The sequence below is a fragment of the Sceloporus occidentalis genome, unplaced genomic scaffold, assembly GCF_023333645.1.
Source record: "Sceloporus occidentalis isolate IW3139 unplaced genomic scaffold, rSceOcc1.0.p SCAF_1, whole genome shotgun sequence".
NCBI lineage: Eukaryota > Metazoa > Chordata > Lepidosauria > Squamata > Phrynosomatidae > Sceloporus > Sceloporus occidentalis.
The window spans coordinates 151,178,573-151,194,570 of NW_028316981.1; the positions used below are offsets into that span (position 1 = coordinate 151,178,573).

The following is a 15,998-nucleotide window of genomic DNA, read 5'->3' on the forward strand; positions in this document are numbered from 1 at the left end:
ACAAAGTGCAGAGTATGGTGGCAATGCACTCCATGCCCCCAGTGAACATTTTGTGGCCATTTTTTGTGTGGAAAATTTTACAAAAATAGTTGTTGGCCTCTTGGGGGGAGGGGGGCACCAAGCATGGTGGAAACTCCCTTCACACCTCCTAGACTGCATTTTGGTGTATTATGGAGCACAAAAATAAGTAAAAATGAACACCTGGAGGCACCAGAGAACCACCAAAACATCCTAGTATGGGGCTTCACTTTGCCCACCCCCAAAGTAGATGGATGAGCAGAAATTAGATCTGGATCTCCTGGCAGAACTCTGGATGATTTGCAGAAGATCAGCAAAGAGGTCTTCTGACTTCCAACTTCTCAGCAAAAAGAACAACAAAATAAATGTCTCTTTTCTCTCTTCTTTGCCTTCAACAGTACTATTGAAATTAAGATCTGAGCTAACCTGGATTTATGAGCAGAAGTAACTGTAAGTTCCATTTTTCTAATATTCAGAACATGATCCTCAAAATAATTTCATCCTATGTCTTTCTGAGCATCAAAAAGCTATTGTTTGGACTACAACTCCCAAGTGTTTTTCCCAAGTTCAAGTCTTTTTACATCAGCCTCCAGATGGTGGACCTTACTGGGTGTGCAGGAAGGGGAGTACAGGTGCCTGTCTGCTCACTACTGTAAATCTGCTCACTCCTGCACAAAGGATGACAAGGCTTACACACCCTCTTTAATAATGAAGGTGAGTATGGGGGTTCTGTCTTAAGCCTGAGGTTGCAATTTAGGCAAGATCCCTGGTAATTCAGTTGATTTTTCTGGTGGCTGGCAAATAAGACCATATACATAAGCAATTCAGCAGTGAAGGTCAAGCTGGACTGATAATGCAGTTGTTCCATTTTTAGGTGGTGCCACTCATTTTAAAGATGCCATTCATTTCATAAAGCTCAATCAATCAATTTATGTATTGTATAAATCTGTATCTAAAGATATAAGTTCTGAAAAGGTAAACAAACACTTGTTAGATGACACACACATGTTTTGAACAAATACCAGTTTAAGAGATATTTCATACCCTTCCACATGAGGAAATGCCTTTTACAGTTCTAATAACTGCCAGTTCATTTTAAATCTTTTTCTGAGTTGTCAGTTTCTCACAACTGAAAAAAAGATTTATAACGAACTAGTAATAATGAAAACTGCAAAAGGCATTTCCTCATGTGGAAGAGTATGAACTATCTCTTAAAATACAGTATTTGTCCTAAACATTTGTGTCATCTAACAACAGTGGTTGCTGACTGCTGCAGAATCTAATTTATTTGCTTTTGCTCGGACAGGATTTATAATCAAACCCCAGTCTGGTAGAGAAGATTATGTTCCTCTTCTCTGCTCTGATTCCAATAATTATTAACCTTCCTGGTCATGTTAGTTACATGTTTAAAACCTGTGCACTAAATTCAAAGATGCATTTAATATCCTGCCTATTTCAATACACTGTATATTGCTACATATAATCTGTCAGCATGGTTCAGTTACTATTATGTCAGATGTAGGTCTTATCCTAATTCCTTCAGGGAATTTACAGCATAATTTTGAGCCAATAGATAAATGAAGGTAGCTGTGGTAATCTAGAACAAAAGAGAATATTTTGTCGGTGATCTCTTTTGTAACTTTGGAGTTACTGTGAAGATATTTTTTTTAAAAATCCCAGTATGTATTGTTCTGAGGTCCTTGGAAGAAGGACAAGATATACATGTGAATGATAAATAGTAAGATAATTCCCCAATTTTAATATTTATATATATAGGAGCTAAGGCCTAAATACCCTAAGGGAACCAGATCCTGTCTGATCTTGAAAATTAAGCAGGGTCAGTCCTGGCTAGTACTTGGAGGGGACACTGCCATTGAATACCAGCTGCTGTAGGTTCTATTTCAGAGAAAGGAACTGACAAAACCACCTCTGAGTATTCCTTGCCTAAGAAAACTCCATGAAATTCATGAGGTTGCCATAAGTCAACAGATGACTTGAAGGCACAAATACACACATAGAATTATAGAATTGGAAGAGACCTCAAGTACTATCCAGTCCAACCTCCAGGCCTCTGTTTAAACAGCTTCAAAGAAAAAGACTCCACCACACTCTGCGGCAGCATATTCCACTGTCAAACAGCTCTTACTATCAGGAAATTCTTAATGTTTAGGTGGAATCTCTTTTCCTGTAATCTTGAATCCATTGTTTAGTGTCCTAGTCTCTGGAGCAGCAGAAAACAAGCTTGCTCCATCCTCAACATGACACCCCTTCAAATACTTAAATCGGGCTACCATATTACTTCTTAACCTTCTCTTCTCCAGGCTAAACATAGCTAGTTCCCTAAATCTTTCCTCATAGGACATGGTTACCAGACTCTTCATCATTTTATTTACTCTCCTCTGGTCATGCTTCAGCTTGTCTGTATCCTTCTTTAATTCTGGTGACCAGAACTGGACACAGTATTTCAGGTGAGGTGTGACCAACGCAGAATAGAGTAGTACTATTACTTCCCTCAGTCTAGACACTATACTCTTATTGATGCAGCCTAGAATTCCATTGGCCTTCTTAGCTGCTGCATTACACTGCTGACTCATGTTCAGCCTGTCATCTACTAAGACTCCTAGATTCTTTTCACGTGTACGGCTGTCAAGCCAGGTGTCACCCATCTTATATCTGTTCATTTCATTTTTACTGCCCAAGTGTATTGCTTACATTTCTCCCTGATGAAATTCATTCTGTCAGTTTTGGCACAGCTTTCTAATCTATTAAGGTAATTTTGAATTCTTATCCTGTCCTTTGGGGTATTGGTCAGCCCCTCTAATTTGGTGTTATCTGAAAATCTGATAAGCATTCTCTCTATTCCAACATCCAAATCATTGATAAAGATGTTAAATAGCATTGGGCCCAGGAGAGAACTCTATAGCACTCTGGTAGTCACTTTTCTCCAGGATGAGGAGGAGCTATTGTTGAGTACCCTTTTCATTTGGTCGGTCAACCAATTACAAATCCACCTAAGGGTTGCATTATCTAGCCCTCATTTTACTGGCTTTTTTAACAAGGATATCATGGTGGACCTTGTCAAAGTCCTTACTGAAATCAAGATATGCTACATCCACATCATTCGCATCATCTACAAAGCTTTTGACTTTATTTTAAAAAAAAGAATTAAGAGTAGTCTGGCATGACTTGTTAGACGTTATTTCCATGTATTTTTTAAATAAAGTGTTATTTATTATATGCATATTACTTCTTGAATCTAAAGGAGGATTTTTTAAATGAAGGGAGCAAATGGAAGAGGCCAAACTTTTGCAGGCGTTGGTGTTCTGACAACTTAAAAAATAGTTGTACAACCTATATTTCAAACATTTAACACACAATGTGAAGTTGAATGCTTAACACACAGTATCTTATTCACTTCAATTGCTTATTTTAAAAATAAAGCATTTGGGATAACAATGGCAAAGAGGGACACAGACTGAAGTTAGCTAAATTGCAGAGGTTAATTTTTAGGGAGCAAATGTTAAGTGTAATAAATTGGGATTTAGGTGCCTTACAAATTTGATTCTCTTTGGACAAAGAGAGATTGTGTGTGTGTGTGTGTGTGAGAGAGAGAGAGAGAGAGCCCTTATATGCCCATATGCCTAAGATGGTCAGACCACCTAGCCCTGTTGTCAGCCATAAGTCATAACAGTTCTGAAGAGTCTTGGGCAGATGAATTCCACAGCATTACTGCCAGATTTCCTTCAGTCAGAGATGTCAGTGATTACATTTGCAAGCAACGCATATGCTCTAACTGAACTATTGCCCTTTACAAGTCTCCGTTCCTTTTTTACTGGAGATTAGCCATGTTTCCTTGCAGTACAAATTTATGCACACACATACAGGGAGAGAGAACCATCTGTCCTGCACTAGTGAGAGCTACATAAACAGCTGGGCTCTCTAGTGTCTACTGTTCCCTCATAGCTTGCAAATTTTGTTGGAATTTTGGTTTTATTTTTATTTTTACATAACCCTAAGGCATAGTGTGAGTAACAATATTTTCTTATTTTTTTCTCAGCCTTATTATCAATAGTCAAGTCAGCCAGCATCACAGCAGAAAGAAGAAAGTGAGGATTCTGAAGTTGAATAAATAGTCTTATTGATCATAGGATTATACGAAGTAGCCTTCTGATGAGTCAGCCCATGAATCCATCTAGTCTGGTACTGTCTACACTTAGAGGTGGGGAACATTTGGACCTCCAGATTGTTTAGATGTCTTAAGCCTACATAGATGGGAGTGATATTTCAAAACAACTGAAGAGCTAAAGACTCTCCACTTTTGGTTTACATCACCCTTTCTCAACATTTCCTCAACCATAGAACAGGAAGGTACCCCAAGTGCTAGTCCAACTTTCTGCCCTGCAGGAAATCACAGCTAAAGCAGGACTGAAAGATGGCCATCCAACCTCTGTTTAAAACTTCCAAAGAAGGTGAGTATACCATGCTCTGAGGCAGTTTGTTTTGACTGCTAAACAGGTCTTATGATCAGGACATTTCCCCTAATGCTTAGCAGACTCTCCTTTCTTGAGTTACATTGATTCAGGTCAGGCAATCTGGAGGAGAGAAAACAAGCTTGCTCTGTCTTCCACTGACAATCCTTCAAATGTTTAAAGATGGCTATCGTAGCACTTCTTAATCATCTCTTCTCCAAGAAGTACACAGCAAAAGCAAAGAGAATGTTTGTAGAAGGTAGTCTGCAGGGGAAAGGCAGGATGGGACATAATGAGGTGGTAGGAATATAAAGTATATATTGGAACAATGAGAAAACAGATGTTTCATAGTGACCTGTCTGAAATACCTCATTGTCTATTCTAGTACTGCTAACATCTCAACTAGAATAGCACTTTGTTCCCTAAAAAAAAAAAGAGTTTGTACCACTCATGAGAAAGGCAGGCATGTGAACATGTTAACCTGTGGTGAGTCAGAAATGTCTCAAAGTGATTATGCAAGGACATGTCTGTATATCCTCCTTTCAGGCCATCCATGGGTTACAAATGGCCAACAGCCATGTGTGTGTAGGCAGACAAGGCCATCAAAATGCCTGGAGGGCCAATAACATTGGTGAACATGTTTGCCAAATTGTATTAAAGGGAACTGAAAGGCAAGCATCAAAAGATTAAGCAACCCCTCTCTGTGTCTCAGAGAACTAATACGTCCTCTGTTTGTTTTTCCCCCTTGTCATTCTTCTTCTCTGTTCTTCTTGGACCAGAGCATTTGATGAATTCCAGCTATGGAACAACCCAGCTGTAAGTTCACTAAGGTTTATGATCGACAGCTTCTTCTTACTTCTTGGAAGCGTGTATGTTTTTGAGAGTGGAAATATATGGTAACAACAGTTTTTGCTAGGCTTAAATTTTGTGACTAATTGAAAAGTTTGCAGCTGGGCAGGGAGGGCAGTGAACGTCTTGGGGAAGTTTCCCGGGTGACTAGTATATGGTGGTGATGACTAATTCATTCACATGCCAAAAGACAAAGAAGTTCTGGCTTGACTGAAGGAGACTTCAAAATCAAATATCTTTCAAGTTGTGTTTGATAAGTAAAAGAGATAAGTGACTAAGGAGGCCTTCCCCAAGGGAAGTGACTCCCATGACTGCCTTCCCCAAGGGAAAGTAGATTCCTGAGTAAAAGGAGATCACCCAGAGACATGTGTTGCACAGATACAAGACATGGATATCTTTGGGGAAATGGAAATGTGCAATATTTTGTCTTCAAGGGCACTGATTTACTTAATCCATTTGATCAGTTTACAGATCAAGTCATGCACCATGCACTGATATGGCATCCAGACCTCACTCACTTTCCAATGTGACAACATTGGGAAAGTTACCAGAATTCAAGCACAATGGGAAGACCCATCACTGATGCTCATTTTTAAAAAATAATACTTCCCCCACCATCCAGGTCAGAAGAGGCTTTTAGAAAAATCTATAAATGCTCCATGGTGTGGGGAGAGAAAATGGCAGCCACTTGCTAATTAGCTTACTTGCTGTTCACCGCTATGATCTTTGGAATAGCGATATATAAATAAAACAAATTATTATTATTAATTATTAAATCTACAGGGCTATATAAATAAAGCATAATAATAATAATAATAATAATAATAATAATAATAATATGACCAAACCTATTGTCATAGTGCAGTTATTTCTTCTCCCAATATCTGCCATCCAGTAAATGTTGGGAAACCAGTAACGTAGAAGAAAACCTACCAGAGGTCACTCAGCAAAGAGACTCTTTAACCCTGGGTTAGGTGACCTGGGATTACCCTTCCCATTGCAGAATCATAGAATCATAGAATCGTAGAGTTGGAAGAGACCACTAGGGCCATCCAGTCCAACCCCCTGCCATGCAGGAAATCCAAATCAAAGCATCCCTGACAGATGGCCATCCAGCCTCTGTTTAAAGACCTCCAAGGAAGGAGACTCTATCACCTTCTGAGGAAGTGCATTCCACTGTCGAACAGCCCTTACTGTCAGGAAGTTCCTCCTAATGTTCAGGTGGAATCTCATTTCCTGTAGCTTGCATCCATTGTTCCGGGTCCTGTTCTCTGGAGCAGCAGAAAACAAGCTTGCTCCCTCCTCAATATGACATCCTTTCAAATATTTAAACAGGGCTATCATATCACCTCTTAACCTTCTTTTCTCCAGGCTAAACATCCCCAGCTCCCTAAGTCGTTCCTCATAGGGCATGGTTTCCAGACCCTTCACCATTTTTGTCGCCCTCCTTTGGACACGCTCCAGTTTCTCAATGTCCTTTCTGAATTGTGGCGCCCAGAACTGGACACAATATTCTAGGTGGGGCCTGACCAAAGCAGAATACAGTGGCACTATTACTTCTCTTGATCTAGACACTATACTTCTATTGATGCAGCCTAAAATAGCATTGGCCTTTTTAGCTGCCGCATCACACTGTTGACTCATGTTCAACTTGTGGTCTACTTGGACTCCTAGATCCCTTTCACACGTAGTTTCATTCAGCCAGGTGTCACCCATCCTATATCTGTGCATTTTATTTTTCCGCCCTAAGTGCAATACCTTACATTTCTCCGTGTTGAATTTCATTCTGTTAGCTGTGGCCCAGCTTTCTAGTCTATTCAGGTCATTTTGAATCTTGATCCTGTCCTCTGGGGTATTAGCTATTCCCCCTAATTTGGTGTCATCTGCAAATTTGATAAGTATGCTCCCAATTCTGTCATCCAAGTCATTGATAAAGATGTTGAATAGCACTGGGCCCAGGACAGAGCCCTGTGGGACCCCACTGGTCACTTCTCTCCAGGATGAAAAGGAGCCATTGTTGAGCACCCTTTGGGTTCGGCCAGTCAACCAATTACAGATCCATTTAACAGTTCCTTTGTCTAGCCCACATTTTACAAGCTTGTTTGCAAGAATGTCATGGGAAACCTTGTCAAAGGCCTTACTGAAATCAAGATATACTATATCCACAGCATTCCCTTCATCTACCAAGCTGGTAATTTTATCAAAGAAAGAGATTAGATTTGTCTGGCATGACTTGTTTCTGTGAAACCCATGTTGACTTTTTGTGATTATGGCATTGCCTTCTAGATGTTCACAGACTCTCTGTTTAATGATCTGCTCCAGAATCTTTCCTAGAACTGATGTCAGACTAACTGGACGATAATTGTTGGGATCCTCTTTTTTCCCCTTTTTGAAGATGGGGACAACGTTTGCCCTTCGCCAGTCTGCTGGGATCTCTCCTGTTCTCCAGGAGTTTTCAAATATGATTGCCAATGGTTCCGATATTACTTTTGCCAGTTCTTTTAATACCCTTGGATGGAGTTCATCTGGTCCCGGAGACTTAAATTCATTTAGATTAACAAGGTGTTCCTCTACTATCTCTTTACTTATTCTGTGCTGAAATTCCCCTATTCTGTCCTCTGCTCCATTATCCTCAGGTTGAGCACCCTTTGCCTTTTCTGAGAAGACTGAGGCAAAGAAGGTGTTGAGTAATTCTGCCTTTTCTCTATCTCCTGTTAGCATTTTGCCATCTTCTCCACGCAGTGGCCCTACCATTTCCTTCTTCTTCCTCTTGCTGCAGACATATCCAAAAAAGCCCTTTTTATTGTTCTTAACCTCTCTAGCAAGCCTGAGTTCATTCTGCGCTTTAGCTTTTCTGACTTTACCCCTACACAAGCCTGCTATTTCTTTGAATTCCTTTTTCGTGATTTCCCCCTTTTTCCATTTCTTATACATGTTCCGTTTCAAACTTAGCTCCGTTGAAAGTTCCTTAGTCATCCATCCTGGTTTCTTGGGACACCTCCCGTTTTTCTTTCTCACTGGAACTGTTTGAAATTGTGCCTTCAGTATCTCCCTTTTGAGAAAGTCCCATCCGTCCTGAACTCCTTTATCTTTTAGTATTTCTGACCATGGAATCGCCCTCAATACTTCTCTACGTTTACTGAAATCCGCTCTCCTAAAGTCTAGGATGCGTGTCTGACTCTGCCTGGCTTCTCCTTTCCACTGTATTACAAACTCCAGGAGAGCATGGTCACTTCCACCTAATGATCCCACCACTTGCACCCCATTAACCAAGTCATCCTTGTTGGTTAGGATCAGATCTAAAATAGCTGACCCCCTTGTTGCCTCTTCCACCTTTTGGACCATGAAATTGTCTTCCAGGCAAGTTAATTGGAAAGAGACAAGTCCAGAAAAAAGACACAGAGTTGTAAGTTGCAGCCTCCCATGTGGATGTAGCACTTTGAGTTGGCAGAAATATTTTATATCATTACTCTTTTTCTTGTTACGCATGAGAAAGTGTGCCTTAGTACAATGTTTGGGAGTTAGTAGCCTAGCCCTTTAACTTTCTCCATTTATAAAAATCCTCTTGCACAAGAGTCATGGATGATTTGATATGAATTTTATATGATATGAATAGCCACCAGATGCAAAAAAGGATAAACCTCCCACAGCTTTCAAGCATTATTTTTCAGCATGGTACATGCAAATTATCCGATCCCCCATTGTCCTTCTTTATCTGGAAGAAAAATAAGGTTTCATGAGTCCTTGAACATCTTTTAAGGTCCTTTTGCTTATACTCCTTATATTTCTGGCAGCCTGATTTATTATTGTAAACAGATATTCCTGTATGATGTATATTTATGCTACATCAGTGACAAATGCCCTTTGGAGACTGTTTCCTGGGATCTAGTATCAGTTTTTCTATGCATTGTGGAGGCTTTATGCCTAACACATTATAATTAATAATAATAATAATAATAATAATAATAATAAAACTTTTTATTTATATCCCGCTTTTTGTTAAAACAATAAAAATAGCGTACATCATTAAAATAGTACAAGAATATATATACGATATCCACCCCTAAAAAGAATTAAACAGTTAAGGGTTAAAATTACATAAACATTAAAATCATTAAAATCAAAGACGGTGGGTATGTGTTCCAGTTCTTTTAAATCCTGGCAATCTCTGCATTCCCAGCTATTGATCCTTATGGTACTTGTACCTCAAGAGTGATCCTGTTCCCAGAACATTCCTGTGGGAACTAAGGAAATCTGGAACTTGTAGTTCTTGAGACAGCATAATACATACAGTTTTCTCTCTCTCAAATTACAGGTCCTAATATTTTGTATGGAAGCTTTCTCTCTATCTGCTGTAAAGGTATTCAGAGTAGCAGCTCACTGTTAGGGATTTTCTTTGTTCTAATGGTTTGTGATTGGCTACAGAACTTTTCATAAGATATAATCGTCACTGTTTCTATAAGTTGTGGTGTGTGTTTGCTTGCTTAAATATCAACCTTTCTCTACAAAATGTACCTTCATTTTCCCCCTGATCACAATGTTCTTCAACTCAAACATGGGTGAGAGCGGGCCAGGTTAATATACTAATTTTACTCACCTTTCTACATACAATATTTTGTAAGATGACAGTCATCTTCCGGCCTGAGAGGGAGTGATCAGGCAGACCCGGCTCCACCAGGGATAGCCTGAAGAAAGAGGCTCATCTCTCCTTAACTGTCATCTTCTGGCCTCCTATTCCCCTCCAGCTATGCTCTGACTGTGTGGGGGAGAGGCTTGCGTTGCGTACCCTAATGAAGTTGTGAGCTATGCTGGCGGTGGTATAATAGCCACCGGTAGGGCCTCCCATGCCAGACAGGTCACAACCGAAGGGTCTGACCAAGAGCGCCAAAGGGCAGGATGGGCTCTCTAGCCTTATGGCAACCATCCTAGGAGAAGGAAAACTCTAACCCCAAACCCGGGCAGATGGTGCTCGTCTAACCCTGTAAGGTCAACCATCTAAGAGAAGGAAACTCTAATCAAACCTACGACCCGAGGACCTTGCTGCCACTGTCCATGCTTGTCAAGGCCTCAGCAGTCGAACCTCTGGTTTAAAGGGTGAGGCTAGTTCTGTGCACGCTGCGCTCCACCAGAAAAATCCATTGCACAGTCTTGAAGGATACATCCAACATCATCAATGCGCTTGTAGAAAGCATGGATTAGTCTTTCCTGAATCTTCATTCACAAAGTAAAGCCAAGAAGAATTTTGTGAGAGTAGATAATTTAACCAAATGTAGTGATTTGAGTGTTGTACTGCAACTCTAGAGATCAGGCTTCAATTCCCTGTTCAGCTATGAAACCCACTGGGTAACCTTGGCAAGTCACATGCTCTCAGCCACAGGGGAAAAAAATAGCAAGCTTCCTGTGATTAAATCTTGCTAAGAAAACCCCATGAGAGATTTGCCTTAGGGTCACCATAAATTGGAAATGATTTGAAGGCACACAATAACAACAACAAAAGTTTCTCTAGACCCTGCTTGACAAGTTGTGGTGCCTGAAGTTCCTTCTTCTACACAACTACTCATCCAGGTACAGAAGTCCTATGCTTCTTTGCAGCTGAATGCCCTGTAAAAATAATTATGGAAATGCCTGTTCTTGAGACATCTCTGGCTAGGGAGCAATTTTGAGGCTGTACAATTATATGCTGCTCTAGCAAATAAGTTTGCTTGCCCACATCCTTCCTTTAAAGTAGGGAAAGAATGATTAAATAAACTCTAGCTTAGGACATGGGGTTTTACTTGGTTGCTGTATGGCACAGACTTCCTATCTGATCTTCAGTGAATCACTTGCAGGCTGTGTATTGGCTCCTCACTGATGAGAATGGGAGGCATTTTAAAAAAGCCTCTGAGAGCATGCTTTTCTCGTTCAATCACTACAGGCTCTTCTGTGCATACATGAAAGATAAGTGCACACCTATCTATGAGTATACAAAATTTTTCATGTACTCTTTATACTAGTATTACTTATTTCAGTCAGTGTGGTGCAGTAGTTTGAGTGCTGGGCTGGGATTGTAAGAGACTGTGGTTCAAATTCTTGCTCAGCCATGAAAACCCACTGGGTGATCTTGGGCAAGTCCCACTCTCTCAGCCCCAGAGGAAGGCAATAACAATCCCCCCTGAAGAAATCTTGTCAAGAAAACCCCATGATAAGTTTGTCTTAGGGTTGCCATAAATTGGAAACAACTTGAAGGCATGCAACAATAACCACTTATTTATTTATATCCCTTCTTCTATCCATAGATGTCAGAACAGCATATAATAAAACAACACAATCAGTTTAAAAGAATATAAACTGTTTAAAAAATATAATCCTAGGCCTTTCATTAAGTCAACCATGGGAGACAGTTAATGGTTGCCTAAGTAACATTTAGTAGTTGGCATCCTACTGTTTAGTCCCAGCTAGAGTTAAGTTGTTTTGTGCCTTCAAGTCATTTCCAACTTATGGCCGCCCTAAGGCAAACCTATCACTGGGTTTTCTGGGACTGAGAATGTGTGACTTGCCAAAGGTCACCCAGAGGGTTTCCATGGCCAAGTGGGAAATCGAACCCTTGTCTCCAGAGTTGTAGTTCAGTGCACAAATCACTACACCAAGAACCCAGGATGGATGACCAAGGAACTTTCAGCTCAGCTAAATTTTAAACAGAACATGTATAAGAAATGGAAAAATGGGAAATCATCAAAGAGGAATTCAAAGAAATAGCTAGCATGTGTAGAGATAAGGTCAGAAAAGCTAAAGTGCAGAATGAACTCAGGCTTGCTAGAGAGGTTAAGAATAACAAAAAGGGCTTTTTTGGATATGTCCGCAGCAAAAGGAAGAAGAAGGAAACGGTAGGGTCACTGTGTGGAGAAGATGGCAAAATGCTAAAAGAAGACAGAGAAAAGGCAGAATTACTCAACACTTTCTTTGCCTCAGTCTTCTCAGAAAAGGCAAAGGGTGCGCAACCTGAGGATAATGGAGCAGAGGACAGAATAGGGGAATTTCAGCACAAAATAAGTAAAGAGATAGTACAGGAATACCTGTTTAACCTAAATGAATTTAAGTCTCCAGGACCAGATGAGCTACATCCAAGGGTATTAAAAGAACTGGCAAATGTAATATCGGAGCCATTGGCAATAATCTTTGAAAACTCCTGGAGAACAGGAGAAGTCCCAGCAGACTGGAGGAGGGCAAACGTTGTCCCCATCTTCAAAAAGGGGAAGAAAGAGGATCCCAACAATTATCGTCCAGTTAGTCTGACATCAGTTCTAGGAAAGATTCTGGAGCAGATCATTAAACAGAGAGTCTGTGAACATCTAGAAGGCAATGCCATAATCACAAAAAGTCAACATGGGTTTCAGAGAAACAAGTCATGCCAGACAAATCTAATCTCTTTCTTTGATAAAATTACCAGCTTGGTAGATGAAGGGAATGCTGTGGATATAGTATATCTTGATTTCAGTAAGGCTTTTGACAAAGTTCCCCATGACATTCTTGCAAACAAGCTTGTAAAATGTGGGCTTGACAAGGCAACTGTTAAGTGGATTTGTAACTGGTTGACTGGACGAACCCAAAGGGTGCTCAACAATGGCTCCTTTTCTTTCATCCTGGAGAGAAGTGACCAGTGGAGTCCCACAGGGCTCTGTCCTGGGCCCAGTACTGTTCAGCATCTTTATCAATGACTTGGAGGAAAAAATTGGGGGAATACTTATCAAATCTGCAGATGACACCAAATTAGGAGGAATAGCTAATACTCCAGAGGACAGGATCAAAATTCAAAATGACCTGAATAGACTAGAAAGCTGGGCCACAGCTAACAGAATGAACTTCAACAGGGAGAAATGTAAGGTACTGCACTTAGGGCGAAAAAATGAAATGCACAGATATAGGATGGGGGACACTTGGCTTAAGGAGACAACATGTGAAAGGGATCTAGGAGTCCAAGTAGACCACAAGTTGAACATGAGTTAACAGTGCGATGCAGCAGCTAACAAGGCCAATGCGATTTTAGGCTGCATCAATAGAAGTATAGTGTCTAGATCAAGGGAAGTAATAGTGCCACTATATTCTGCTCTGGTCAGGCCCCACCTGGAATATTGTGTCCAGTTCTGGGCGCCACAATTCAAAAAGGACATTAAGAAACTGGAGCGTGTCCAAAGGAGGGTGACTAAAATGGTGAAAGGTCTGGAAACCTTGCCCTATGAGGAACGACTCAGGGAGCTGGGGATGTTTAGCCTGGAGAAGAGAAGGTTAAGAGGTGATATGATCGGCCTATTTAAATACTTGAAGGGATGTCATATTGAGGAGGGAGCAAGTTTGTTTTCTGCTGCTCCAGAGACTAGGACCCGGAGCAATGGATGCAAGCTGCAGGAAAAGAGATTCCACCTCAACATTAGGAGGAACTTCCTGACAGTAAGGGCTGTTCGACAGTGGAACACACTTCCTCGGAGTGTAGTGGAGTCTCCCTCCTTGGAGGTCTTCAAACGGAGGCTGGATGGCCATCTGTCGGGGATGCTTTGATCTGGATTTCCTGCATGGCAGGGGGTTGGACTGGATGGCCCTTGCGGTCTCTTCCAACTCTATGATTCTATGATTCTATGAACTAGAGTAGTCTTATTCAATTAATTGTTCAGTGGTAGTCAACTTATAGGTAAAGCCCACTGTTTGAGTTGGTCTGCTCCTAGTCAGGACCAACACCGGGATTTAAGCCAGCTCATTCTGTGTACTTCTGAGCCTTAGAACAGCCTTTGTATACCTTAGGTGCGTTACAGACCGCCCGTTTGGGGCGGCCTGTAACTGGCCCTTTCCCTGCCAGTTCAGGGTCTCAGCTGCCACAACGGCAGCCTCTGAGGCCCCGATCCGCCGCTTTCCAGGCTGCAAGGAAGTGGCAAAAGACCGCTTCCCCACGGCCTCGACGGCGGGGACCAAGAGAAAGGGGCTGCTCGGCCCCTTTCTCATTTGCGTTGCTGGCGCAGCCATGTAGAGGCTGCGCCAGCGACGCAAATCTTGGAAGGAGCTCCGAAACAGAGCTCCTTCCTGTGCCGCCAAAAGAGCGCCCCAGGCGCTCTCGCGCGGCGCAACTACGTCACTTCGCAAAGCCTCATTTGGAGGCGGTGCGGTCGTGATGTAGTCATGGCGGCGCCCATCTGTATAGGGCACCGCCATTTTCTCTGCTCTCCACGCGTATTAGAATTAGGAGCATCAGGAAGTGATGCCCCTTTCTAACTAATATGCGCGGAGCGCATACGTTTTGCCCATGCGGAACGGGCCTTAATGTCCCACCAGTCACTCCATTAAAGGACACTTCAACCATGATTAGAAAGGGCACTTCTGGGAATGAAATTTTATACATTTACATGCATTCATTATCTTACTACATGTAACATGTAGTAAGGGGGAAAGGCAGAAGCACAACTGCATAATTCCTGGTAGGATGAGTAAGATTGGGTGGCAGGGGATGAAGAGAAACACTAAGTGTCCAATATTATTATTAGCATCACAAAAAGTTACAGATGGATAATCAATGGCAGGATGGCTCAGTAGGACAAGGAAGATTACAGCTAGAGGAGAACATGGAGACTGTAGAAGAGCAGTTTCATAGTAATTATTGTAAAAAAAAACCCACTGTCTCCTAACTAGCTTCATCTCACTGATGGTATGTGTACCACCAGCTGAACAAAATTATAATAGTTTGAGACTACTTTGTCATGGCTCCATCCTCTCTGCTCTAGTCTACTTACATGAACTACAACTCTACAGCTCTCTAGCAATGAGAATTCTGAATACCACACAAAACTAAAAATCCCAGGATTCCATAAAATGGAGTCATGTTACTTAAAGTTGTTTCAAACTCCAGTTACTATGCAATGTGGATACTTCCCAGCAGGAGGACATGAAGAATGGAGAGTGATTTCTTAGGAGTTCTATCATACCACCAGTTAAGTTATATGTATACTAATTCTGATACTGGTAATGGAGTTCTAACCTACCTAAGAGTTCAGATCATTTAAACAGAAAGGCTATCTGTAATCTAGCAGGTCTTCATCTCATGTTGGGTAGCAATATGACTTATACTGTACTTACGGTACTGGAAAATACTGAGCTGCTTTATGCCACATCAGGGCTTTGAAATAACACATTATTTAGCCTTTAGGGTTTGCAAAAGCATAAAGATTATATATATATATATATATATATATATATATATATATATATACACACACACACACACACACACACACACACACACATATATGGAGAGAGAGAGAGAGAGAGAATAATGTATTGTCTTGAAATATTACCTTTTTAGCGTAACAGATAGTTTTACTCATACTCTTAAAACACTACATTTTGTGTGTGGATTCCTAATGGTGGGATTTTTTCTATTTCAGTGTGTGTGTTTTTAAATTGAAAAGTAACTTTAAAAAATAATGTTGTTGGTGCATGTCTCTTAAATTAATGCCTAATAGCAATTATTTACTTTGGAAACAACACCAACCAGAGAGAGAGAGAGAGAGAGAGAGAGAGAGAGAGAGAGAGAGAGAGAGAGATAGTTTTCTAAGCTCTGAAGTAGACTCTTTGTCAATCCAGCTCAGTCTTGGTTGCTGTCCTGAGAGACATTCCCCAGAGTCTCAGGAAGATCAACGGTCA

At 41.0% G+C, this 15,998-nt stretch overlaps 1 protein-coding gene across 7 annotated transcripts in view; it reads left to right on the top strand.

Annotated features, from left to right (window-relative positions):
- The first annotated feature begins 417 nt into the window (after positions 1 to 417).
- MMP19 (matrix metallopeptidase 19) overlaps positions 418 to 15,998 on the top strand; it is a 42,349-nt gene continuing 26,768 nt past the window's right edge. For 2 of the 7 annotated variants that reach the window (XM_089477350.1, XM_089477395.1), the window contains exons 1-3: positions 418 to 732; positions 4,076 to 4,487; positions 5,267 to 5,303. In XM_089477350.1, the coding sequence (XP_089333476.1) occupies positions 5,288 to 5,303 (16 nt within the window). In that variant the 5' untranslated portion in view covers positions 418 to 732; positions 4,076 to 4,487; positions 5,267 to 5,287. The remainder of the gene's footprint in view (positions 733 to 4,075; positions 4,488 to 5,266; positions 5,304 to 15,998) is intronic. The other 5 variants (XM_089477387.1, XM_089477403.1, XM_089477369.1 and 2 more) reach the window with 4 other exon arrangements.